A 25,513-nucleotide genomic window follows, 5' to 3' on the forward strand; every position below is an offset into this window, starting at 1 on the left:
TTCTTTTTAAGTCGACAAGAGTGTTTCCACCGATTTCAAAATGCACCCAGCTTCAGCTGAACAGCATAAATGATTACACTAGTGCAGCTTTCAACTGTTTTGCAATGTGGATTTCTGCAGAATTCCAATGAGATGAAAGTAAACAGACAGAGCAGATTAGGATAGTCAGAACAAGATGGCAAAGCAAATTTTCAGTGAGCAGCAGTAACTAGAAGCAGCGAGTCCATTACTTAACTCTAAGCAATTCACTTCCAAACTTGTAAGAACCAAAGGAAAGGCTGTAGGGCAGATCTCAGCATTGCTTACTTTTCAGCACATCCGAGTTCACATGGTGAGTAGCAGTTCTGCTTCACCTCTTCCTCTAGGGAGTGGAACTCTTCAGAACTGGCAGCTTCTTGATGAAACTTCCAAAGATCCTTATAGGAACTTTCTCTTGGAGGCATAAGTCTCTGGATGGGATTCTCTTGAGACTCTGCTTCCTGTTCTTCGTAAGTTGAGCTCTCCTCTTCAGGAGGCTCACTGAAATCTGCTGCCAATGGAGAATCCAAACAGTCTTCAAGGTCTTGAGAGGTGCTACCTTCATCACTGGTAGATGGGTCCAAACTATTTCCTGCCTCTGGGCTTCCTAACATCTCTGCCATAAACGCCTTAACTGGAGATGGTGCTGGAGTCTATAAAAAAAAAAAACAAAAAAAAAAAAACAGAGAAAGTTTAGTATAATTTTTTTTTCTCTCTCTCATTTTGTCTCCTTTAAGAACCAAAGAAGTTGCAGAGGAATTATTAGAAAATGTCTTAGTATGAAAATACCAAATATTAGCTGGAATGAACAACAGAGGAAGGAACTCGTTCTCTATATAACTGTTTTGCCTTTTTGTTCACTTTCCATATTATTCAGGAGTACATAGGAAAGTACTACACAAGTCCCCTTTTCTCAATGAATTCTTTGCTAGGGGAGGACTCTTTTTATTTCATTTTTTACTGTGCTTGACTTTATGTCTATACTCACTTTAGTGTGCAGAAATGGATTCCTGATTGATTGCTGTACAGTGAATTAACGTAACTGGCCAAACCAACTAAATAGTATTCAAGGACGTTGCAAGAGAGCAAGAGGAACTAGTTTGTTTTCTGGGAATGATTTTGACAGTCATTTCTGTCTGTCCATGGACAACACTTAGAAGTCCTGCTGGGACAGTAACCAGAAATGGGCCATTCTGCATGGAGAAAGAATAGTGCAAATGCATATTCATGATAGGAGAGTACTTGTGCATGTGTCCATGAATAGTAGGAATAATAAAACTATCTTTATTCTATACTGCAGTTTCTCATGTTTTTTGTTTTTATGTTTGTTTTTGTTTTTATTTTTTTCCTGCTGATTCTGCTAGATATCAGCAAGAAGACAAATATAACCAGTAGAAAACGTAATTTCCTTTATTTTAGTTTGTTAAGAGGAAAAGCTCTGTTTTCCTCCCACTTTGCTGAGTAATTGTGCTATCTCAAAACAACAGATTACAACAGCTGCAGTTGAGAGTATCTGCAGCTTCTGGCTGGGGATCTAGTAGAACATTTTTAGAAAAAACATTTTTAGAAGATGTGATTGGGTATGTGCTTTGTCACTTCATTGATAGTACTGAAACTCCAAAGTTGTTGCACTGGGATAAACATATTTCAGATCTGTCAGATTTCTCTTTTGGTTGCAGTTGAACTCTACAGGTAGAGTTGCAGATGGGAAAACAAAGGAATGGACTGGGATATTGTGGAGGAAAGGCAAAGTTGCATTATTCAATTCTGGATAGAAAAGTAGGAGTGTTTTTCCAAGATTACAAAAGCAAGTTCACTGACAGAGTTTTGTCTTACCGGGGCACTCTGCTCAATTTCTGGAAGAACACCTTTTGGTGGTCTGCAGAGAAGTAGTGTGACTTCTGAAGGAGCTCCTCTCAACAAGTGCAGGACATCCTAATCAGGAAGAAGGAACATTAGATTTCTTATGGAATACAGTTTTTCCCAGTGCATAGTACGTCTTTTTACCAACAAATCAATTCACGTATAATCTTTTTTTTTTTTTTACCATTTAATTTCTTCATGTGAGTATAGAATTGCTCATTCCAGGCAAAAAAAAAAAAAAAAAATCCCTAGACTTATCTCACCTGGTAGAGATTAGAATCTAAGGCATGATATTTAGGATGATGTTATAAAACAAATGACAATAGGGAATAACATTTCTGTTATGCATAAGGATAGCAAAGATTCCAATTAACAACCAGTGTGTGTCTAAAACAGATATAGTGCATCAGTGGTGGAAAGCTAGAATTAAAATAACAAAAAATATTCTCTGTAACAACTGTGTTGCAAAGGGAATTCTCTATGAGAATTCTAGAGAAGGCTCCTGCATAGAAATCAGAATCATGATATGCAACTGTCGCCCTCTGGTGAGAGTTAAATTTAAAAGCAGTTTCATCTCATTGTCTTTATTAGCACGTTACCCACCAGGAGGCCCCGTGACATTAGTGCTTTATACCTGATACAAGAGTCCTTGAAGAGGTTCGCCATTCACAGCCAAAATGATGTCTCCAACTTCAATTTCTCCATTCTCTTCAGCTGGCTGCCCTGGAAACAGCCTCTTGATCCTGACAATAGCTCCCCCAAGATGTTCGTAGCCATCTTCTTCCATCTGAAGAACACTAAAGCCAAGTCCTCCAGAATTCTTTGTCAATTTAACTTCAAATGTATTATCTGTTCAAAGGACAGATAGGAAAAAGAGTGGGCTCAGTAGCATAGGTTCTTGTTAAGGAAACAGTATATATGATATTCTCCATAGTCCTTTTTCCTGTGTGCTGCGGAGGTATATCTTCTGATACTAATAACAAAGGTGGTCTTATTCTTACTTTAACTTGCATAAACCCTAGAATTCAGATGGGCAGACTGGCAAGAACTGGTTTCTGTTCCACCATGTGGTCACAGACTTTGTACCATCTGATATAAGCCCTCAAAAGAAGAAGCAGTTTATACCAAAAAAGTTCAAACCCTATCCTTTTCTGACATTCTGCAGATTTTGAGTAGGACTTAATATTCTGTAGCTGCCTGTTGTTAATTCAGGAGTTGCACAAACGTGCATAAGCTAAAAACAGAGCTGCTGTTCTTTCCAGGCAAGATTGAGAGACCAGCCATTTCCCAAAATTCATATCTCCATTTGAACTCCATTCTTCTGGGGACGATGTGGAGAATCAGCTGCCCCATGGTAAAGTATGGTGCAGATGTGGTGATTAAGGAACAACTTTACAATGAGAGAGGGCATTTATTTGTTGGATAAAGTCAATGAAAATGACCTCTGAATCTTTCTTCAAGAGCTGAAGTGATGGCAGTTCCCAGCCCTGGCTGTGGGGCAGTAGTTCACCCTAGCTTCACTGCTGACACAGAATCAGCAGGTGTGCTAACCATGCTGCCTTTGGGTAACAGCTGAGCAATGTCAGCACAGCTGCTTCCTGCTTGAGAGTGCTGTGAGTGTGTAGAAAGGAATGTTCCCTGACAGCCTCATCTCAGGAAGGCTGAGAGATACAGTACTTATGTCTATGATAAATTCAACTGCATGCATCAACTGTAAAACTGAGAACTTTCTTTTTTTTTTCAGAATTAATTTTGATAATGCTTCTAGTACTACACTTTGTTGTTTTGTTTGGTGTACAGTTTTCCTTCCAACTTATAGGAATATCCTAGAACAATTTTCATTCATTCCTTTCTTGCCCATCATAAATAGCCAGAGAAAGTCACCCTGAATTCCTTTTTTCCTCTCTCACCATCTGTCAAAAAGCTGTAGTCCTTGCTGCCATCTGTCAAGGATGTTGCCACAGAAACAACTGCACCTTGGTCCTCTTTTCTGTCATTAGTACTCAGGCGTGGTTCTGCTGCTTGATGGTGTCCCCTTTCTAGAACCAGCTTGGCAATCTGAAAAAGTAAAGAACAGTTTCCGTTTACATAGCACACTATAAGCCAAAGTTTCAGGGAGGTTTAAGAGTTTCACACTGGCCCAGCTTTGCTACTGTGCTTCATAGTAAGTACAGTTTATTTGACTGAAGAAATGCTTTCCTGTTACACAAACCTGGCCAGATTTCTTAAGGTTTTCCACAGCCTGCTTGTGTGTGAGGCCACAGAGGCTGATTCCATCCACTTCCAGCAGACGATCACCTGGGGGAAATAAGATAAACAGTGATGGCTACACTGATGATTCAGATTAGATGGAAATCTTAGGGCTACACATACTGCATGCTTACATGCTTCAAATAATATTATTTGCTTGAAAGCAATACTGCTTGTTGTATAGTATTCTGTAAGTAACACTGCAAACATACCAGGGTATTCTGTAAACTGATGCAGTAATAGTATCTGCTTATCACAACAGCAGTAAATGTTTGAGTCACTACCCTGAACTGGAGTGACAGGGAAGCAGTGCAACGTTGATATGAGACTCCAGGTTCCTCAGTGGAATATCCACATAAACTGCAGTGGTACACTGGGGAATGACGGACTGCATAAAATGTTTTGCAGTTGTGTGACCTTCAATGCTGAACATAGTTCATCATCCTGAAGCACGTATTACACACAAACACCTAATTTTGCAGCCCTGAGTTTCATTGGCAGACTTTTTACCTATCTTTATTTGTCCATCCTTATCTGCTGGTCCCCTGGGAATAATTGACTTCACATATATCCCACCATGAGGCACGCTAGTGTTAATTCCTCCCTGCAAAACATATGTCCACATGTTAGTGTGGAGTCTCCACATATTCTTTCCCTGATAAAAATTAAAAACAAAAACAAAAATAGACAAATAAACAACAAAAAAAAACCTTATATATACATGCAAAGCAACTTCTCCTGTGCTATTGTAAAGATCTGGTTGCATCTTTCAGTCAGCCTTTATGCTAGTTTCTAAACCATGCAATATGTATTCAGCAACTATTGGCCTTTCAGACAGTGTATAAAGCTTGGACTTGACCTTGTGCAGACACTCAAGAACATGCAGTACAGAGGAATTCCAAATTAACCTCAAAATCCTCTTCTGTCCTTCTACATCCACTTGTCAATTTCAGATGAAAAACGAGCCCTCCATTTCTAAGTTAGCAATGAATCTGTTGCTTCTAACTCCATCTCAATAAGGATTGTAGGCACCTCAGCCTGGAGGAGTAAGTTCAGTCTTGATAGCCAGAACAAGGAATTATTTTTTGCACACGGTACATACAGCTTTCACTGCTTCTTTTTTATGGTTCTCTAAATATATGGAGAACTTTATGTTTTTGTGCATTTGGAAATAAAATTGGTCAGGAATTTGTATTAAAAAAAACCCCATGGCTTATCTTAAGCCTGTACAACTCAGTGTTCATCACCCCAGCATGGAATGATTGTTCTTGGCCAGTCCTAACCCCTGCACGTGCCAAAGCCATACTGGGAGTGTGTCAAAAATTCAGTAGTGACTGTGGGTACCACTTGATCCTGCCCCTTGTCCTGAGTGATCTGCTTGTATGGACACAGCCTTTGAATCCCAGGAACCCCAGAGGAGAACCAGTCGAGACCTGGGGAATGCTCTGTGTCACCGCATTTTCAAGAGATTCTGGCTATATCCTTCCCTGACAAAACTCCACTTTCACTGGCATGTCTTGTTTTCAAATCAAGTAAGGCGGGAAAGGGCTTGTACCTCCATATGTTTTATGCTGGCACACACACAGATTCTGTGGGCAAGAACTGGGGAATGAGTTGAGCTGGTATTATATCCACTGTCAGTCAGACACTTTGGCTTGAAATGTGCCATGCTAGCAGTTCCTGTTACTGGCCTATATTCTACCTCGCTCGTAAATACACCTCGCTACATGTATCTTGTTCATGTTACAGCTTGAAGGACACATTTGAAAGAATAACAGTAACACTTGCAGTCACACTGATTCCGAAAGTCCCGTCTTCTTTAGCAAGCTCCACAGTGTAGGTTTCACTTGAGTCCCTTTCAGCTGGAGGTTGTAAGTGTGGAGAATCAGCCTCCTGTCTCAAAAATATAAACGCTAATGAGACTACTGTCTTACAAAAATAGATAGACAGACAGACAGACAGATAGGCAGATAGATAAAAAAAAATAAAGAAAAAATGAAGAAAGCTAAAGGGTTTCCAGAAGATACAAAGAGTTTGATCCTGCTGTCACTGTAAGCCTGGAGTGGTTGCATTTCTATCCCTGATATTATTTCAGGATTACACTATTGTTACTCAAAGTAAAATCTAAGTGTGCATAAAATGAGTATAGATAGGGAGGCTGTTTAAAAGAAGAAAATTAGACATACATTATTACTGTTTAGTGGCTGGAAGAGGGAGGACAATTTTAAGTAACATTTTATGGAGCAGTTTCTTTATTTTTTCATTCATCCTAAACATACCTATAATTTCAGCAATTCCAATGTAATTTAACAAGCAACATATTCCAATGTTTCCTCTTCAGTTTTTAATTTCTCAGTTACTTTCCATTCTTAATATGGCTGGCAAGCTGTTAAGACACACTCCATAACATTATTAAATAACATCACAATCTCAGTTACCTCCGCATCCAGGTTATCTGCTGAAAGAACTGGAATCTTGGGGCCCAATTTTGGTGCTAAACTCCAAGAAAGAGTCTTCTCAAGTTCATCCGTATTTACGGCTTGTTCTGTGGGGAGAGCTGCACGGCAGGCTTGAATCTTTTTTCTTCCACTGTCTACACAAGAGATCTCAGAGCCACTAGTGCTGTTTCCCCTTGAAATACTCTTTTCTTCATTTAATACTTCTTCATATATGTCTACAAAACCATACCAAAAAAAAAAAAAAAAAAAAAAAAAGACATCAGTGAATGTAAACAGTAAGTAAATGTGAAGATAAGTATTGTATTTCCACATAGGATGGTGAAATAACTTCCCAAATCAACTAGTTGGGAGATCAAATCCATAAAATGAGTCAGCCACTGTGAAATGGAGCACTACTGTTTTATGTGCAGAGAAATGTATTTGCTTCATCACTGCAGAGTACTATGACAATTATTCTGATTCAGAGATGGGCTGTAGAACAAATGCTGTCGTAGAAAGAAATGCCAGAATTCACTTGATATTTAGCAGTACAGAATACAGCCCACAATAGATCAGATTTTTTCATGCTGACTACATAACAGAGGTCTCATAATTCCCACTAAAATGATTTTCGCTGGTAACCTATAGCAATGAACTTGCACTGAGTGGCAAGAAACTGCTATTACACTCTAGTGCCTAATAAATACCAGTGTCTTGAGTCAATTGCTAGCATTCTAGAGCCAGCAAAGATGTTTGCCTTTATACCTTTGGGTTGAGAGATGATCAGCTCAACTTCATCAGGAGAATTTTGTATAATTTTAACTGCAGTATTGAATGAAACACCCTCAAGACTAATATTATTCACAGAGATGAGTCGTCCTCCTTAAAAAGAATAAAAACAAGACAGCGCACATCAGAAAAGAAAAAGAAGCCCAGAATAGTTAACTTCAAACCATGAAAGCATTTTAATTCTAATTAAAAACTAAGGACAATGACCTGGTTTGATATTTCCAGCTCTGTCTGCAGGTCCACCAGGGATAATTGAAGCGATAAATATACCGAGGTCTAATTTTCCTACATTTTCTCCTCCAATAATTACAAAACCTGCAAAATGAGATAGCATACCAATGTAGAGACATTAGCAGTATTAGAAAAGAGGAAACTTAGGAGCATAAAGAGGTCTTATTGCAATGGCATAAAGGGTTTTTTTTCTTTTTTTTTAGTAAATTTTGGAGTATGTCTTACCAAGGTCCTGATTTCAGAGAGCATTGAACTCATACTATAATTTAAGCATGCTATTGACTTCTGTAGCTGCTACTTAAGTATAATATCTCAGTTAGAATACATTCCTGGCTTGGGACTTCAAAGAATTCCAACTTTTTTCTTACAGGACTTACAAGCTATGTATATTACACCCACATAAGGAATATGGTATAAAAATAAACTAGAACATTGTTATCCACTGTGGTGTACAACCTCCTGATGTGGGTTGTGTAAATTTCTTATGAACATATAAGAGGCATCTAAGAAAATAAACTGATTTTCAAGTTGCTTAATTTCACTATTCTGGCTTAAAATATTCTGTCTATTGCAGAAAATACTCTTCTAACAGCTAGAATAATTGGATTGGAAATCATGGCATGCCACATGAACCCACACCATTTGGAAATCTGATGTTTAATTGTATTAATGGTCAGCTGTGAAGCCTATATGTTCTCTGAATTCATCACTTGGGAAAGGATACAGTTCGATAATGTGTTATTTAACAAAAATTTTATCCAAATAAGAATCCATAAGTCAAGAAATATCAGTGTGAAGTTTGCATATGAATTTTGGATGCGCACAGGCAATATGTGAAGGGTTCATAGAACAGCAGCTCCCTTGTTTCTCTCATTGTACTTTTAACATTTATTAATTAATCCTCTGGGAGAAGAAAGAAAGAAAGAAAGAAAGAAAGAAAGAAAGAAAGAAAGAAAGAAAGAAAGAAAGAAAGAAAGAAAGAAAGAAAGAAAGAAAGAAAGAAAGAAAGAAAGAAAGAAAGAAAGAAAGAAAGAAAGAAAGAAAGAAAGAAAGAAAGAAAGAAAGAAAGAAAGAAAGAAAGAAAGAAAGAAAGAAAGAAAGAAAGAAAAAGAAAAAGAAAAAGAAAGAAAAAGAAAAAGAAAAAGAAAAAGAAAAAGAAAAAGAAAAAGAAAAAGAAAAAGAAAAAGAAAGAAAAAGAAAAAGAAAAAGAAAAAGAAAAAGAAAAAGAAAAAGAAAAAGAAAAAGAAAAAGAAAAAGAAAAAGAAAAAGAAAAAGAAAAAGAAAAAGAAAAAGAAAAAGAAAAAGAAAAAGAAAAAGAAAAAAAAAAGAAAAAGAAAAAGAAAAAGAAAAAGAAAAAGAAAAAGAAAAAGAAAAAGAAAAAGAAAAAGAAAAAGAAAAAGAAAAAGAAAAAGAAAAAGAAAAAGAAAAAGAAAAAGAAGAAAAAGAAAAAGAAAAAAAGAGAAAGAAATGGTTGCCTTGATTTATGCACTTAGTTTTTTCAAGTCTCTGAAATGTTAAGTCCAAAAACTAGTAGTCCTATTCTATAATGAGAATAAATGAGGTGAAGATGATTACAACTTTGCTCAGGAGTTAGCAAGCATCGGAGTTGGCACCGGGACCTGACAGTCCAATTAGCAACTATAAAATTCATGCTCCTTACTTACCAAAACCATTTTTAGGGTCACGTTTTAGGCTGACACAAATGATTTCTCTTTCTAGACCACTTAGCAAAACTTCTTTTTGGATGGCTGGTGATCCAGGTGCTGCAGAAATAAAACAGCTAGAATAAATGCAGATGAGTGCAAGGAGACAGGAGATTCATGAAGCATGCAAAACTGGGACATCAAAAATTAAATACATTTTTGTTCTTGCTTTCAACATTACCATTACTTCTGAATCAATAGAATACAGGAAGAAAGTTCAAATTAGTTCAGAATTTGCATTCTTTAGAGAGAAAAAAAGTGTGTAGAACAAGGAAAGAGCAGCAGCTAAGTAAGATCTTCCTATAATATTCCATTTTGGAGAGTACATCTTTATCTGCAGCATTTTTGTTAAGATTAGGCTGCCAGAACCTCCAGGCATGTAGCACTCATTGAACACAAGGGATGTGTGGACAGAATATCTACTATGGACTCCTTTGGGAACTCTATCCTTAGGCCCCACGGAGTCTTTTTGGCAGTACAGTCAGCACTGAATGTGATGATGATTTCTGTAATCTTAAATGTAGTTAACAATGTGCAATTGTCACAGTGTGTTTAAAGTACAGTTCTAACTTTAAAATGGTCTGGACAAATAATCAGAGCTTTGTATTCCATACACCTGCTCTCTTGGTATATGTGTTATGGACAGCTGGCTTCTGTAAGAAAACTAGGTGCTCTGGATTTCTTATTACAGTTAGTTTTATCACACAGACAAAAGGGGAAGTCTTTTGTCTCATGCAATATTTGCTGAGTTGTGTATCTCAACTGCAAACTGAATGATGGCCTTCAAGAGTAGGGACATTGCCTCATGTGAAAGTGCTGAGTGCACTGAACTATTCCCTGAGGAGCCTTGGGCACTACTGATGGAATAATTTCATTATCAAAATCTTAACACTCATCCTGATGAAAGGAGGAGTGAAAAGAAAGAAAATAGCTTGTATTGCCAAGCCAATATTTACAGGGCAAGAAGTGCAAAAGGTTAATCTTTGATACATAAATAGAATCCAATTTTGTCTTCTACTATTGAAACCATGGATATGGAGAAGTACTGTCTCTATGATTATTATACTCACCACTGATTGTGTTCTGAGTTGAATGAATGGAGAGGTAGTCATAACTCCTTTGCTTTCCATTCAAATTGATGTGCATTTCTGACTGGGATAGCCCTGATGTGGATCTGCATTGCAGAAAATGAAGACTGTGTTATAATAACAAATCATCTGTGGTATTTACCACTGGTCATTGACAACAGCCTGTCAGAACCAAGTTAGGAATACATTTCTATAGCCTTTCAACCAGTATTCTGATTGCTTGGCCACATTTTGTTGTACAAAAGAGGTTGCTTATCCTTGCCATCGTTTACTTCCAAATAACAGCTGCCGTTAGACCACTCACATCATGACTGATATCCTCATGTTTTTCTCTGAGCTGAGTGTAGGCAGCAGGAAAACACAGCATAGCCTCAGTGTGATTCATTGGTCCTGCTGTCCATTCAGACAAAATTGTGTCTGAAAATTTTCCTGGTAGTTCATGTTCTTCTTGGCTCTGTTCTAATTCTCAGTATTCCAGAAGGCACTGGTATTCATCAAAGGCCTTGAAATTGTGTGCAGCTGTAGGAACCACCACCTACATTTGTGAGTGTACCACTGTAAATGAAAGGAGAGTTCTTATGCTGCTCTTTGTGATTTGTTCCTTTAGACATGGAGGAATTGGTTAAGTAAGGCATGTCCCATAACAGCTCCCACTGTGCGTTCAGTTCACCTACTGCAACTTCCAGAGAAGATACATTTATTAAAGATTTTGCTTTAATTACCATTCACAGAATCACAGTATTGTAGGGGCTGGAAGGGACCTCTAGAGATCTTTGAGTCCAATCCCCCTGCAAAGCAGGCTCCCTACAGCGGGCTGCAGTTAGGCATCCAGGTGGGTCTTGAGTATCTCCAGAGAAGAAGAATTCACACTCTCCCCGAGCAGCCTGTTTCAGTGCTCTGTCACCCTCATTTTAAAGAAGTTCCTTTGCATATTGGTGTGAAACTTAACTATGCTCAAGTTTATGGACATTTCCCCTTGTCCTGTTCCCACAAACTGCTGAGAAGAGGTTAGCCATGTCCCTTTGACTCCCACACATAAGGTATTTACAAACATTAATAAGATCACTTCTGAATCTTTTTTTCTCAAGGCTGAACAGGCCCAGGTCACCCAGCCTTTCCTCACAGGGAAGATTCTCCAGGCCCTTTATCATCTCTGTGGCACCCCACTGGATTCTCTCCAAAAGATCCCTGTCTTCTTTGTACCAGGGAGCCCAGAACTGGATACAGACACTTTCATCCATCTTCATATGCTAGTAAGTGCTCAACTTCTGAGTCTAGTACAAATTTAAATGCCAATCTTTCTCAAGGTCTTATCTGTTAGATAAGCATATCTCGGTGCCTGCATATACTTTTGTTGGCACAAAGGAGTCCCAGTCCTGATTTGGACTTTTGAATAAACACTGCAGAATAAAAGTCTTCACTGCATCTAATCACAGAGGTTTTCTGTGACATTGTACGTAACCGAGTATTCTTCCAAAATTTCAGTGGAAAGAGTAAACCTACCTGCCCAGATTGCTTTTGTCTCTTGTCCTGTTGTTAGTTTCCACACTGAGGTTATCACAGGACTTGCTCATCATCCCAGCAGTAAGATTTTCCAGGTTTGCCCCATACAGCACATTTTCTGAACGAGATAGTCTCTGAATCAGGGAAAGGTGTTCATGCTGAGCTGCATATGCAGAATTTGATTTGTCTATTTCCATAAATTTACATTCCTCTGAATCAGAAGGGAGATAGGGAAAGGAGGGAAAGATAAGTCCACTGACATTATGCTATCTTTTAAAGCTAAATGTTGCTTCCTTACTAACCTTTTGAACATGCCAGCAAAAAGATTGACATCACAGATATATTTGTTCTAGTATACTTGAGAATATCTAGGCCTTGGAGTGAGCGAATAAGAGTTTCCAATTCATTAATTTAATAGAAAGTATGCACTGTATGTAGATTTCATTTCTATGAATTATACTGTGTATAGACTTTGGCAGATAAAATGCACAGTCTTGCATAATTTAAATCTGAATATCTCTATAAATTGCATGCTGTTAAAGTTCTATGTATGGAGAATTTTCTATCAGCCAGAGATTGAATCAGCCAGTCTGATAGTTCCTCATCTTTCACAGGCCCACTGTGCCAAGTATGTATATCTGAAAAACAGGAGCACTATTAACACGTGTTCTCAGAAGATGAAAAAGGAGCCAAGGAGCTGGCTCTTCACTCTGAGAGATTTGCACAGGTGAAGTTCAATGAGAACCTGTCTTCATGGTAATGTTTGGTATCCCATTTTCCACCTGTGTATGACATCTGCTGCTTAATTTGGGATTTGCAGTTTACATGACTATCATCTCAAAAGATTTTATTTTTCTAAAACAAGGTAGCACTGGAGAAGGTACTCATTACTTAGAAGGAGAGAAGGACAGAAGGCAATTAGAGGCATGTCTGAAGGTAAAACAAGAACCAAGCTTGGTGTAGGCTCACACAAACAGAATCTTTCATTCTGTTTGTATGTGTCAGCTGACCCTCCACACCTTGTCCTAACAAACATTACCCTGAATGCAGCTTTCTAGAGTGCTGCTCTGCAGCACTAAAGCTGGGCTCCCTCATCCTCAGCAGCTTTGATCAGGCACATTCATGAAGGCAGCAGCAGGCCTTGCTGCCCATGGTATTAGTGCAGCCTGAGCGTTGCTATGGTGATTTCAAAGCAGGGGACAGTGAGCAAGTTTTGAAGAGATTGTGGCTTATGCATATGATCAGTGCAGGAAAAGGAAGAATTTCCCTTGTGTAGAAACAGACTACTAATCTCCTGCAGACTCCCCGCGGCAAAGGCAGCACTTGGAGCTGCTGTCTCTCACTGCCTTCATGGAGCCTTTTTTTCTGGGGCAGCAAGTGCACTGAGCCTCAGAAACAGTCACACAGTTGTGGAGTTTGGCTGGCTTCAGTGACTTGAGGAGCTTATAACCAGAACCTGAGTTACAGTTTTCTAAGCACTCATTTTGTTTTACTAGGAATGTAGTAATTTTCATTAAGAAATATTACTGCAAGCAAATGTGACTCACCAAATCTTAAGATATGCTAATTTACTTGCTACAAATCACAGTCCCACTGAATTACCTACAAAGATACAGGAGCCCAAGCAAAAAGAATGTGTCTTGGACCTAAATGTCATCCTTGCATCTTTTTTCATGATAACACATTTGTGCAGGTGGAATTTTGCTTTTTATGAAATAATTTTAATGGAAAAGAAGTAAGATATTAATCATCCTGCTATATCCTGTGGTACAAATTCATTGCCATCTTCTCTTGCCATGACTCATTGGGTCAAATCTTCAGTGTCTGTAAATGATCACGATTCTATTCAAGGTAGTGGATGAGTCCTCAGCTAGTGAAAACCCATTTAGATTCACTGAAGCTAAGAGTGATGCCTGTACGTCAGCCTAGGCTGTTATTTCTCATGTTATGTTCTCATTTTCCCATAACACTCCTTGTCCATCTCTGTAAAGCATGCTGAGGACTGCATGCAAAAAGTGTTGCATAACTGCCCTGAGTTGAGAAGAACTTTGTATTGAAAACGGAAAATCTGAAATCTAAGAAGGTAGTAGTCATATCTTCTACTGACATGGCAAAACCTAGTGGAAGAAAAGAGCAGCTAGCAACTGCAATCTAGTGGCTGTGATTATTGTACCATAGATTCAGTGGTTTTGTCCTGGAACTGACTATAGGTTTTATTCCCTGTTTTAAGCAGGATGTCCAGCTAACTAACTTCTTAAGCCTACTACAACAACCTCCAGCATATCTGGATGCCACTATTGCAATCCTTTATGGAACATTTTTTGGGTTACAATTAGGACAAGACTAATATGCATCCTCAAAATTCTAAGCAGGTTTCATGAAGGGTAATGTAATCATGCCTTTTGTAAAACTGAGGTTAGATACATAATTATCAGCAGAGTACCTCTCTCCACTCACATGCACAAACTAGATTTGACTTTCGGTGAAATAGAAGACATTATCTTGTATACAGCAAAGGGGAAACTGGAGAAAAATGAAGCTGATGTGGAGGTTCTGATTCTCAGATTAACTAAGTGTCTGTCTTTTCTTTGGAGTTCTTTTTTCCTGTGTAACTCTTAACATTGTTCTTTGGACTGTACAGTGAAAGTACACTTACTGCTCACCTGATGAAGTTTGCCGAAGTTGCCTGGAATTCATCTGCGCATTGAATTTGTGTTGGGCTGAGCACAGGTCCAGTAGATACTTACATGTCTTTGCTGTATCAGTAATGAATGTGTGTTTCTTGCCACTGAAGCTACTTTCAATCATGAATTTCTTTCTCTAAAGGAAAAAAAAGAACAAAGCTTGCTTCATCTAATGTATCAGTTATTATATTGAGGCACTGAAGGTTCATCTGCATAGTCTTGTTTGTTTGACTACATGCATTTCTGCCTTACTGCATCTCTTGTGGTTGCAGAAAATGCCCATTGTAAATTCAACTGTTGTGACTTCATAATTGCCCTATGTTGAAAGTCAAAAGCCTCTGGGACACTGGCTGCACCAGGAGCAGGTTGATAGGCTTGGCAAATTTGTCCCTAGAGATCTCAAACTGTTTAAACCAATTAAATATATTGGGAGATTTTTGATGAAGATTAGCACTGTGTGATGGTATATTGGCAGACCTCAGATAGAAGGTAGGAGTTATAATCTTGTCACCAGTACTGGTTTAACAGACATTGAATATAATAAGAGATAAGGATTGGTAAAAAGTGGCAGTCATGATCCAGTGACATAGACCTAGAAAGGAAACTGAAAGAAAAGAGAGAGAAGTAAAGATGAGAGAGGAGTGAATAAAGAATATGCTACAAGAGATTAGGCATCATTTCTGTAGTACTCAGCTTAATCAATTTTGTAGTAATTGGCTTTAGCTGTACCAAAAACAAACAAACAAAAAATGGCAACGATAACAAAAGCATAAACAAAACAAAGCCTCTCTAAGAAGTGGATATCCAGAGATCCACATCCAGGTCATGCCTTGATTTTAGATTGATTTCAAAAAGACTTGTATGTACAAAATTAGTCTAATTCTAGCACCAACTGGAAGAAAGTTGTCAAAGTGACAGACAGAAGTGGTGTAAAGTAGTAGAGCAGAGAATTTCACTTGGTTGCAACTCACATGAGCTGAAATTCTCTCTGTTTCACGCCACTGGAATCTTAAACTGGCAATTCTTGTTTGATTTTTGACCTCATATACAATGATGCCTTTGGCACAAATTCCCAAGATGATATCTCCTCCTGTTCCTTTCTTCTCTTGGGACACACGATAGAATAGCACTCCATATTCAGGAAGCTGCTGAGTTACCTAATAAAGAAAAAGTGCACTTAAGGCATGTTATTCAAAAAGAGGCATGAGGAAAAATGGTAGGAAGATGGGAAGGGAAATGGTTTTGAGTGCCTTTAGAGTATGGTCTTTGGCTCAGACAAGAAAGGCCTGGAAACCCTTCCAAAATTTTAATACCTACTTCCTCAAAGAATCATCACCTGACTTCGTTATGTCACAGAGCTACCACACGCATTCATTTTCCATGATAAAATTGAAATAACAGTTTCCCACATACCTCATTTTAAGAAGTAAGAGGATTATGTAACTTCCCGCAGAATAATCTAAACTTTACAATGGCATTGAGGTGCTCAGTATTACTGCTACTTAACATTTACATGTTATTTTTTAATAGATTAATACTGTTCAACTGCGGTGAAACTTTGTTTTCTATGTCTTCGTTTCCCAAGAAAACCAGAAACCATAAAGGACAGCGGATACGCTGATCTTAGTAAAACTACTGATACTTTAGTGCCAAGGCTATTCTGGCATTGTTACTGATAACAAATTCACCCAAGAACATACATACGTTTGTTCTTCATTGTTGTCATGTTTTAAAATCAGACATTAGATATTTCTTTTGCAATGAACTTAAAGCTACGAGGTTTGCTAAATTGTGTCTCAGAGTTACTCATATAAATACGGTTGTGACTTTTGAGGGAATTTTACTTCCCTAGAATCTCCTTCAATGCCAGACTTTTAACAGACCTTCAGTGGGCTTCTTTCTTGCACAACACTCATTGCTGGGAAAAATAAATGGGATTATTGTTCAGGGGACTGTGGAGCTAGCTGCTGCCCCTGCAGAAGCCTTCTAACAGCATGAAGATAATATTCCAAGGAACCACACCCAGCAATTCTAGATGTTTGCCTTTCTACCTCCTACATTTGGCTACAGAATGTTAAAACATGACAGACCCTTTCCAGAACTACAGAACATGAAGATGATTTTCTGGCCTCTTTTGCAATATGCAGATCAATATTAATTTATACTAATACCCCTTTTTTTCTGGAAGCACATGAAGAATTTCCAAATGTCTTTTCAACCACAAATAGAGATTTTCAGTGTCCAAAATAAAACGCTTTAAAAAGATCTATTTTCAGGAAGAATCCAGAGCACAATATTAAGGGCCTGAAAACTAGGACATCCATAATCACTATCCAAATCTTGGGTTTAATTTTTAATCCCTTTTATAGTTTGAATTTGTTGTTTCTTGCCATGGGCCCTGTCTTTCTCACTGTGTATGATGTGTTGGCTCCTTCTGCAGACTTATTCATTGAAACAAATACTAACAAAGCTGCTTTCCTTCATTGGATTTGCCATGCATGATGGGACTGTCATTAAGGCTTCAATCTATTTCTTCAATTCCACTGACAGTGTTAGATGATAAAAGAACATAATTAAACAGGAACTGAACTAAAATGATGCTATAAATAAAAGCATGTGGCACTGCAGCAAAATGGTTTCTGTTATTTATTCATTTTCTATTTCTTGATGTTTTCCATTTTATGGAAATCTGGGAAGTTTGGAGAAAAGAAGACATTAAGAAAAAAAATTAAATCCTGCATCATCCTAACACTCTTGATAAATAATTGTATGAGATAATACTTCAGCTAACTCCTTCCTCACTTCTGTGATTCACATATGCTTTTAAACAACCAGTCACTGCTTGTTTAGAAAATGTCTGAACATTTGCTATAGTTTCAGAAGTCAAGAGAGTGCTTATTCCCTTGCTTTGTAGTTATCTCTCTCTAATACGTTCAATAGTTGCATTCACAATCATCCAGAACCTAGACAATGTGTTCTTGCTGAAAACTTGCATCAACTCTTAAGGTGTTGAAAATATCCTGAAATGTGCATTAATTGTTTATAAACTATCAGTAAAAAGATGCCCAATACTTTAATGAAGCAGAAGTTGAGAATGCTGACAGTGTCTACAGCAGAATGAAATTTTGAGGTTTGTGCTGAATGTTCAAATTTGTTCACCGTATCTAAAGTCCATTGAATTAGACAACAGGAAAATAATAGACAACGGCAAATAAAGACTACAAACTAAATAGATAAATACTCTTTGGTTTGTGGCAAATTACCTTTAAAAATTCCAGTTCAGCTTCATCCTCAAATAGGGAGCGATTCATGCGATGCAATTTAGCAAGCTCTCGCTGTACGTATGCCAGGGTCATTTTCTCTATTCGACTTGCTGGAATGTAGTCTTCAACACGAAAATAACTCTTTCCATGCACCTTTAGGGGGAAAAAAATGAAAAGACAAAAGAGACGGGAGCCTGTCTTGACTTTTCTTATTTGATGCATTTCCATTTCCAGTGTGACCCATATGCTGAAGTCATCCTGCTGCCATTTCCTAAAAGAAGATAGGGAACAGCAGATAGTGTGTCCTGACAGGCAGTGTGTGTCCTGCACCTGTGCTCATCCAGATGCTCAAGGCATACACTATGCTGTGCAGAGGAGAGAAAAGGGGTGTGCATACAAGTAAGCCAGCTGTCTTACACTTACAGCTGACAGCTGTAGCTGTAAGGCCCAATGCCAGGCTGGATTGGACTGGATGGATCGGATAATTGAGAGCTACACTGATTTACATAACTGAAGATACCACAAAGAACAGAAATGATATTTTTCTGGAAACTTTGAAACTACGGACAAGTTCAGATTCTCTGAGCAACTTTCCTGTCTTTGCAGCTTGTGGATCTGAGCCTACGCACAAAATCTCTGTGAATTCTGGAGTGTTTATTTTTCTTTTCCATCTTTCTAATCCCTTTAAACCCCTCTGCAAATCCAAGCTGTGCCTATACTGCAATTTTTCTTCAGATTTTCTGGAGTTCCTTATTTACACTGCCAATTATGAAGGACCAAGAATCCTTCATCATTCTGCGATATTTACTGCCAAATTCACCTGGCTTACTACTACTTTGTAATCAGACAAGTTTTGTAATTCCTTAAGCTAGATCTGAAATGTGATTACTGAAGGACTTAGGTGAAATTATGCACTATTCACAATTCTTTTTTTTTACTCTACAACAAGAAGAAACTGCAAAGGCTGTTGACAGAGACCTCTGAGAAATATTTTATTATTTATCCACACCTCAGAAGCATAATTGCCAAGCTCTGCCTGCAAAGCCAAAGCACCAAGCTTCAGGGCAGTCTCATCATTGCAATATAACCGCTCCTCCAAAATATCTTTACGAAGCTGCAGGTAAAACTGGTGTCTTGTCAAGCTGTGCCTGGAACACAGAAGGGATTAAGAACACAAGATGAGCTTTGATCACTCAGACTCCCTGCCTCTGTTTTGCCAGCAGTCAGCAGAAACATGCACTTACTGGATAACATTAAAGTGGTTGACAAAGAATTTTATCCTTAGAAAGAGTGTGAAGTTGATGATGGAGGTTTTCTTCTTTGGTTGATCATTCCAGCCATCTGGGGCCACTTTGTAGAGCTTGGTCTCATCATCCAAAAAGAAAAACTCTTTACCTGAAATGAGAATTTGTAGTTCTGTGGTAAATCTGGAGACCAAAACAGCTTCAGTAGCTCAGAATTCTGCTGCCAGTGTTCAGAAAATCACTAGCAATAAAAAAATGGATCGTGGATATCAGTTGAGGTCTACTTCCCAGTGTCATGAGGTAGTCTATTGCTGCTTTGGCAGAGAATTTAGGATGACATTTAGCATGTAATTTAGGATTACAACTGTTGGATATGGATTGATATGGTATTTATGCAATCATTCAAGAATTTCCGAGGCTTGAATTCTGCTAACTATTCAGGTTCTTTACTCCAAATTACATCTGGGAGAATTGACAGTATGCCTTGCACAGTACAGAGCTTCCTGAAATTCTGATGGGGCACCATGGCTCAGCATTATTCTGGTGCATGGCTTGGACAAAGCCTTTTCTGCATGTGATTATCAGCTAGTGTCAGTATGGCTGTACTCATGCACAGTATAAAAGTAGACATGCTTTGCATCAGTGCTGTACGGTCTAAATTAACATACTTTACTTCTGCTTAAGCTTTATATCTGCTTTCATCTGAGGATCTTAAAGGATCTTACTAGAATTCATTAATAAGCAGACTACAAAGGCTCTGTCAGGAGAGACCTGGTATTGTAGTTAGCCATCTCAATACCTTTCAGGTAAGCCAAGCCAAAGTAGGAATGTTCCACCAAGCTTGCATATGCCACCACAGTGTTGAAAACGTCTCTTGCCTTGGACTTGATGTCACATTGCACCTCAAGGCACTGACCATTGAGTAGAATCACATTGAGATCCCTTTGGGACAAATAGGATTTTCCTTTCTTAGTCTAAGAATATATAACAAAGAGCAAAGAATAAGTACCAATTACAAGCAATGCAAACTCCACAGCACTGTATTTTTAAGAACCTAGTGTCCAGTTCCTATACAACTTGATGGGATTGGTCACGATTCAATTCTCTTCCCTGCCTCCACTATTCATAAAACAATATCCCAAACATATCCAATTAAAAACAAACCAGATAACAATGATAAACAAAGTAAAAATTAAAACAAACAAAGAAACAAAAAAGAATAACCAGGGAATCTTGACAAAACATCTTCTGCAATCATAAGGACTTATTCTAAATTTGAAGGTAATTCCAATTTTTTTTCTTTAATATTTACTGCTGTATGCCATCAGACTTTTGTTTTATCTTATGAAAGGTAAAGTGTATGCTTGCAAACTGGAGGAGACTAGTGAATTGTCACTAAATGTCATCTTGGTAATTTGTTGTATAATCTTAGTCTCAAAAGTGTTGTGGTAATATGAGCATTCTTAGCTGAGAAAGATGAATTCAACTATTTTCGTAACAGTTACTGTAACAGAGATAATTATGCAGCACTGATAATTAAGCAGCCTCCTTTCAAGTCTCAGTACTTGCAGAGGAACTCTAACTCTGTTTGAAAAGGTTACTGGGGTGGTACTCAGATGAAACTTTGAAAGAGTCCAACTCAGAGATCCTAAAATTAGCTCCAAATTCTTAATGTTCATACTTACCACAATTGATCCAGGCAGCTGTAAGGTCACTGGTGGTTCACTCGACAAAATAATAAATTCTGGACCTGAAAACTGTACAGGGACAATTTAGAAATGTAAAAAATGTCTCTTTAATATAATGAAGATGCCCAACAGTGGTACCAATGAAACCCATTTATGTTGATTGGCATGCTGCAACTAAATGACTTCAGAGTCTCACATGGTGCAAATGCTGATTTAAGACTTCCATCTGTTGGAGCTCTCTCCTGTGTATTTACTCTGAGGCCTAATTTTGCCTAGTCTGTGTGTTCAAGACATTTCACTGCCTTTAGTTCTGAATTGTTACAGCTGGATCATGACTAATCTGAACTCTGTCAATTTAGGAGGCTCAGCTCACGTGATGACTCAGTAGCTAATTTGTCATTAACAAATGACAATTGAATGAAAAGTTTCTCTTTAGTGATATTTACATTTTGAGATCAGCTTATACGTTTTTCATTAGTCACCTTTTCCTTCCTTTGGAACAAACATTTCTGTGATGTAGCAGCTGTGTAGTCCTTTGTAGACACAGAGAAGGTGGAGCCTAAACTCAGCAGGTTGTGTCTGCTGTTCTTGTGAGCTCCACCCGGGATTTCTTCTACAGCGCTGACTGACCTTCAAGGGAGATGTCATAATGAGAAAGATATCCAGCAGGCAGCAAAACAACACAGGCTTGTTTAAGGTACATCGATGACAGAATCTTATGATGACCAGGACAAGTTACAGTTACAAGTTGTTATGTTTTGTCATCATTACAGAAAACTAAATTATGAGATATAATATTAATGATGCAATTTATAAACAAACCAAAATTACTCTTTAATTCAGTAACAGTCCTTTCTTTTCTTCATTTGGTGAGCCAGATCTATCTGGCCTAAGTCTAGTGAAGGCAAGAGGCCCAGCAGTTAGCCCCATTAATTCCTAGGGATTTTTGGGAAATCTACAGAAGGAAGTCAGTATCTCATTTAATATTGTTTGGAAACAAAAAAGCTTCAGAAGTAGCATTTGTCATTACATTATTCAGAATTTTCCAGGAATGGGAATTAAATTATTTGAATACTAATTCATTAGAATATATAAACGTCTTAAGGAACTGAGGGAGTTTTCAGTTTAATTAAAAGATGTGTGAAATCAGATCAGAAAGCTGTCTTTGTACTATACTTTTAACCCATAAATCAGTAGTATTTTCTACATGAGCAGACAGATGTATGCCTAGAATAAGCTTACAGTGTAATTAATATAAACTTCCTAATCAAGAAAGAATCATAACACAGTACAGAATGAAAAGCGTCTGTGGTCATGAATTTTTGTTCATTTTATTTTTAAGAAATGCCAAAATCGCAAAGAAGTAAGGGTTTTGTTGTTGTTGTTGCTTTGTGGGTTTTTGTTTGTTTGTTTGTTTTATCCTTTTGTTGTGTATGTGATGGAGTTGCTTCAGAGGGCTACAGAGTTGCAAAAGCTTTTTAACAAATTTATTGGAGTAGTTTATATTTATCTGCCTACACATTTGTATCCAAGTGTCATTGTTTCAAGCAATTCAACCTCAGAAAGATAGTTTTACTATGAAATATCTCTAAAAATAACCTGAAGTGACTTTTGTAGGTATAAAAATGCTATTAGCTCACAACTGAAGAGATTGAGTTGTTTAGAATGACTTTATTTTCCTGTGACAAACACTTCATGTTATTAGTTCTGCAGAGTGACAGATGCCAGACTTGGCACCTGTGTCTTCTTTATTTATAGGCTGCACTCCTGCATAGACTGGTAAGCTTAAATTTAGGACTGTGAGATGTAAATTATGATGACTGGACTCTTTACAGAGTGTGATTATGTGAGTGAGCTTTATAGGCAGTAAACACAGCACTACGTTTCGTGTTGGCTGTCCAACATAGGAAACCAGCAGTTTCCAAACAAATTATGTCAACTCTGCTGTTACTGTATGTGAAAAGAGAGTCAGCGATCTTGCTGGAAATTCAATTTCAGGTGCTTACAACTAAAAGTGAGGATTACAGTTCCTGAAGTTTTATGGGAAACAGTTTGCTGGAAATTTGGAAATGAGTGATCATCTTTCAGCAGGGGAGGGGAACACTTTCTTATCAGCATGATTTTAGATTATGGATGTTAAGCTAATATGAAGATTGCTAGTCAGAAGTGTGGAAGTTGCTCTAAAAACACTCAAATATTTTACTAATATAATTGCCAGGTATGTGATGTATATATAGTATCAGTATATACATATATATATATCTGTGTGTGCAGTTAGAGTTACTCCTTTACAAAAGCTGCTGCTATAATGCATCCTGCTTGTTTCAGGTTTAGAGGTACAATGAGGTATCTCCCATAGATCAGATTATCATGGCTGGTTTACCAGGAAGTTCAAACTGTTTATTTGGGATACATTTAATTGGGAATTAATCTAAATCAAGTATTTCCTGTGGGCCCAAATTACTCATGACATGGTTAAAAGAAGAAACTCCTGATTAACTGGGTCAAGAACTCAATTTAAATGGGATGTCTGTAGGGATTATACAGTGCTTAACCAGGGGATTCTGGTCTCTGTGATGCCTAGAGGCTGATAGCACCTACATCTCTTCTCCATTTGTCAAGTCCTAATTGTAACTACACTGTGATAACACCTAGTCTAGAAAACTCTTACTTAGCAGTAGTGATGGTATACCTGGCTTTTGAAAAGGAGCTAGCATCAGCTGTACAGTCCTCTGCTGTCCTTGCCTATCTACAAGGCTACTGTTATATTTCCAAGGCTGAAATGAGTCTAATTCTCATGACAGAGCAGAGGTCTTTACTGTTTATGTCCCCAGGTTACTTGTAACTCTTCAATAAAGTGCTAGTGCAGGTCTGTAGGTAAGACTGACGCAAGTGAAGTAAATCTATTTGAGAACTGAGACAGAAATGAAAATGATCTACTCTACTATTAGTCACAAATATGCATGACATTGCATAAACACTCCAGAACACATCAGGCCTCTGCTAATGTGAGAGCAAGGCAAGGCAAAGATACAAAATCTGAAGGTAGACAAATAAGGACTCTGTAAAACGCCTTTCCAGTAGGAGCAGTGACTGTTCATACCTTCTTATCACTGCTTATCTGTGGAAATCTTGTCATTTTTCCTTTCCGCAGTGTCTGAGGTTTGCAGTAGGGGCAGCTGTGTAACAGTTGTGCACCTGTTTTGAGAGGCCAGTAACATCTGGCAGAACACAGTGGTGAAGTGAAAGTGGAGGAATTCTGCTTGTTTTGTATGGATTGTTCAGGGCCAGAGCTCGATTTCCTTAAAGTATTTGTACAATCTTGCTTAGGGCCAAACTGAGCTTAGGTGCACTTTATTTATGCATAAATAGTATCTGTTATTGCAACAGATTCAGTTGGTGATCCAGACATTTTCTAATACTGACATTGCCACATAAGCTCTCTACTTCATTTGGTAATAAAGCAGCCTCTGTCTTCACGATCAGAAGTTTTGATTACCTGTTTATGAAGAGCTTATAGCTGCTTTGTGTCCTTGATCCACTGAGGGTGGGGTCCCATGACCTGTGTGTCTGTGCAACTCTTCCTGAAAGGAATGAAGAAAGTGTCACTGTTGGAAGAAATTTTAGCAGCACTCTTGGGTTAATTAGAACAAGGAGAAGGTATAGACTGACCACTTTCCCTCTTATGGCCTTGCCTGGGCATGATAAATAACTATTTGATAAGGCTATGTGAATACTATACCAGCAATATCCTTCAGTTCTGGAGTCATTGTTACTTCCTCTTCATAACCCTTTAGGAGAATGTAATACAGAAGATAGGTGCATATGTACAATGCCTGTTGTTTCCACATGCTTCCAAGTAATTTGTGAAACAGCTTTTGCTCTTCAGAAATTACCTTTAGTATTCCTTCTTCTTCTATTTCAAGGTATAAAATTTGGGGGAAATAAGATATGAAACTTGTCTGCTTTAATCAGAGCATGATATAAAATCACTGAAATTAAAATCGTTTATACATAGTCCACTGGTCATTTGCTACATCAAGTATATTGTAAATGCTTTTACATCATACAAATCTAGTAAGAATGTAGCATAGTTTAAGTCATGAAAAAAATAAGATTTGTAAAATTTTTCACCTTCATTCATCTCTACTGTTAGATAAAGAATAAGCATTTATTTACCCCAGTAAATGAAAAATAAAAATTAGAAGTAGAACCAGAAATGGTTATGCAAGTGGTAATTTCACAAACAGTTTCAGTAGCACCAGAGCTGTTTGAAACCCACAAAGGAGTGGTAGTGTTAAACTGGTCTCCATTTGGATCATTTCACTGATCTGATTTAAAGAACTGTGTATCAAATTAACACATAGACAAAATGATAGAGCTGATAAGTTGAGCTAAAATTAGGACAGCTGTTCTTCCATGTAAAGTATCGGTAACTACAACCTACGACTTCACTCTGAATTCCAACATGAAAACGCAGCAATAAATTTCAGTGTACTGATCACCAACTGCAATTTAAAAACCTACAAAATCAAGTCACATTGCTAAAGCGTGCATATATTTTTTTAATGCTGCAGATGATATTAACAAAATATAAGATGTGAGATGAGTCTAATACCCAGGTCTAGTTACAAAAGTTAAGGCGGAGTCCCATGTTCTGAAGTGACATAAGTTTTCATGAGAAAGCCTGCAGTTATCCACTCACACTGCAGATTTTCATTTTTGTGTATATATATTGTGACAAGTGCTTA

At 37.8% G+C, this 25,513-nt stretch overlaps 1 protein-coding gene across 1 annotated transcript in view; it reads right to left on the bottom strand.

The window, feature by feature from the left end:
- Window positions 1-25,513, bottom strand: part of FRMPD2 (FERM and PDZ domain containing 2) — a 68,688-nt gene that overhangs the window by 24,655 nt on the left and 18,520 nt on the right. The window contains exons 8-29 of the mRNA XM_065746600.1: window positions 24,262-24,346; window positions 21,245-21,392; window positions 20,760-20,831; window positions 19,874-20,048; window positions 19,075-19,225; window positions 18,840-18,978; window positions 17,831-17,983; window positions 15,539-15,724; window positions 14,547-14,703; window positions 11,884-12,094; window positions 10,363-10,466; window positions 9,254-9,352; window positions 7,566-7,673; window positions 7,335-7,451; window positions 6,570-6,805; window positions 5,916-6,024; window positions 4,642-4,731; window positions 4,094-4,179; window positions 3,792-3,939; window positions 2,516-2,730; window positions 1,855-1,953; window positions 307-671 (exon numbers count right to left, since the gene is read on the bottom strand). Coding sequence (XP_065602672.1) covers window positions 307-671; window positions 1,855-1,953; window positions 2,516-2,730; window positions 3,792-3,939; window positions 4,094-4,179; window positions 4,642-4,731; window positions 5,916-6,024; window positions 6,570-6,805; window positions 7,335-7,451; window positions 7,566-7,673; window positions 9,254-9,352; window positions 10,363-10,466; window positions 11,884-12,094; window positions 14,547-14,703; window positions 15,539-15,724; window positions 17,831-17,983; window positions 18,840-18,978; window positions 19,075-19,225; window positions 19,874-20,048; window positions 20,760-20,831; window positions 21,245-21,392; window positions 24,262-24,346 — 3,253 coding nt within the window. The remainder of the gene's footprint in view (window positions 1-306; window positions 672-1,854; window positions 1,954-2,515; window positions 2,731-3,791; window positions 3,940-4,093; window positions 4,180-4,641; window positions 4,732-5,915; window positions 6,025-6,569; window positions 6,806-7,334; window positions 7,452-7,565; window positions 7,674-9,253; window positions 9,353-10,362; window positions 10,467-11,883; window positions 12,095-14,546; window positions 14,704-15,538; window positions 15,725-17,830; window positions 17,984-18,839; window positions 18,979-19,074; window positions 19,226-19,873; window positions 20,049-20,759; window positions 20,832-21,244; window positions 21,393-24,261; window positions 24,347-25,513) is intronic.

Source organism: Cyrtonyx montezumae, unplaced genomic scaffold (genome assembly GCF_038088225.1).
Source record: "Cyrtonyx montezumae isolate F1298 unplaced genomic scaffold, pur_monq_1.0 scaffold_4, whole genome shotgun sequence".
NCBI lineage: Eukaryota > Metazoa > Chordata > Aves > Galliformes > Odontophoridae > Cyrtonyx > Cyrtonyx montezumae.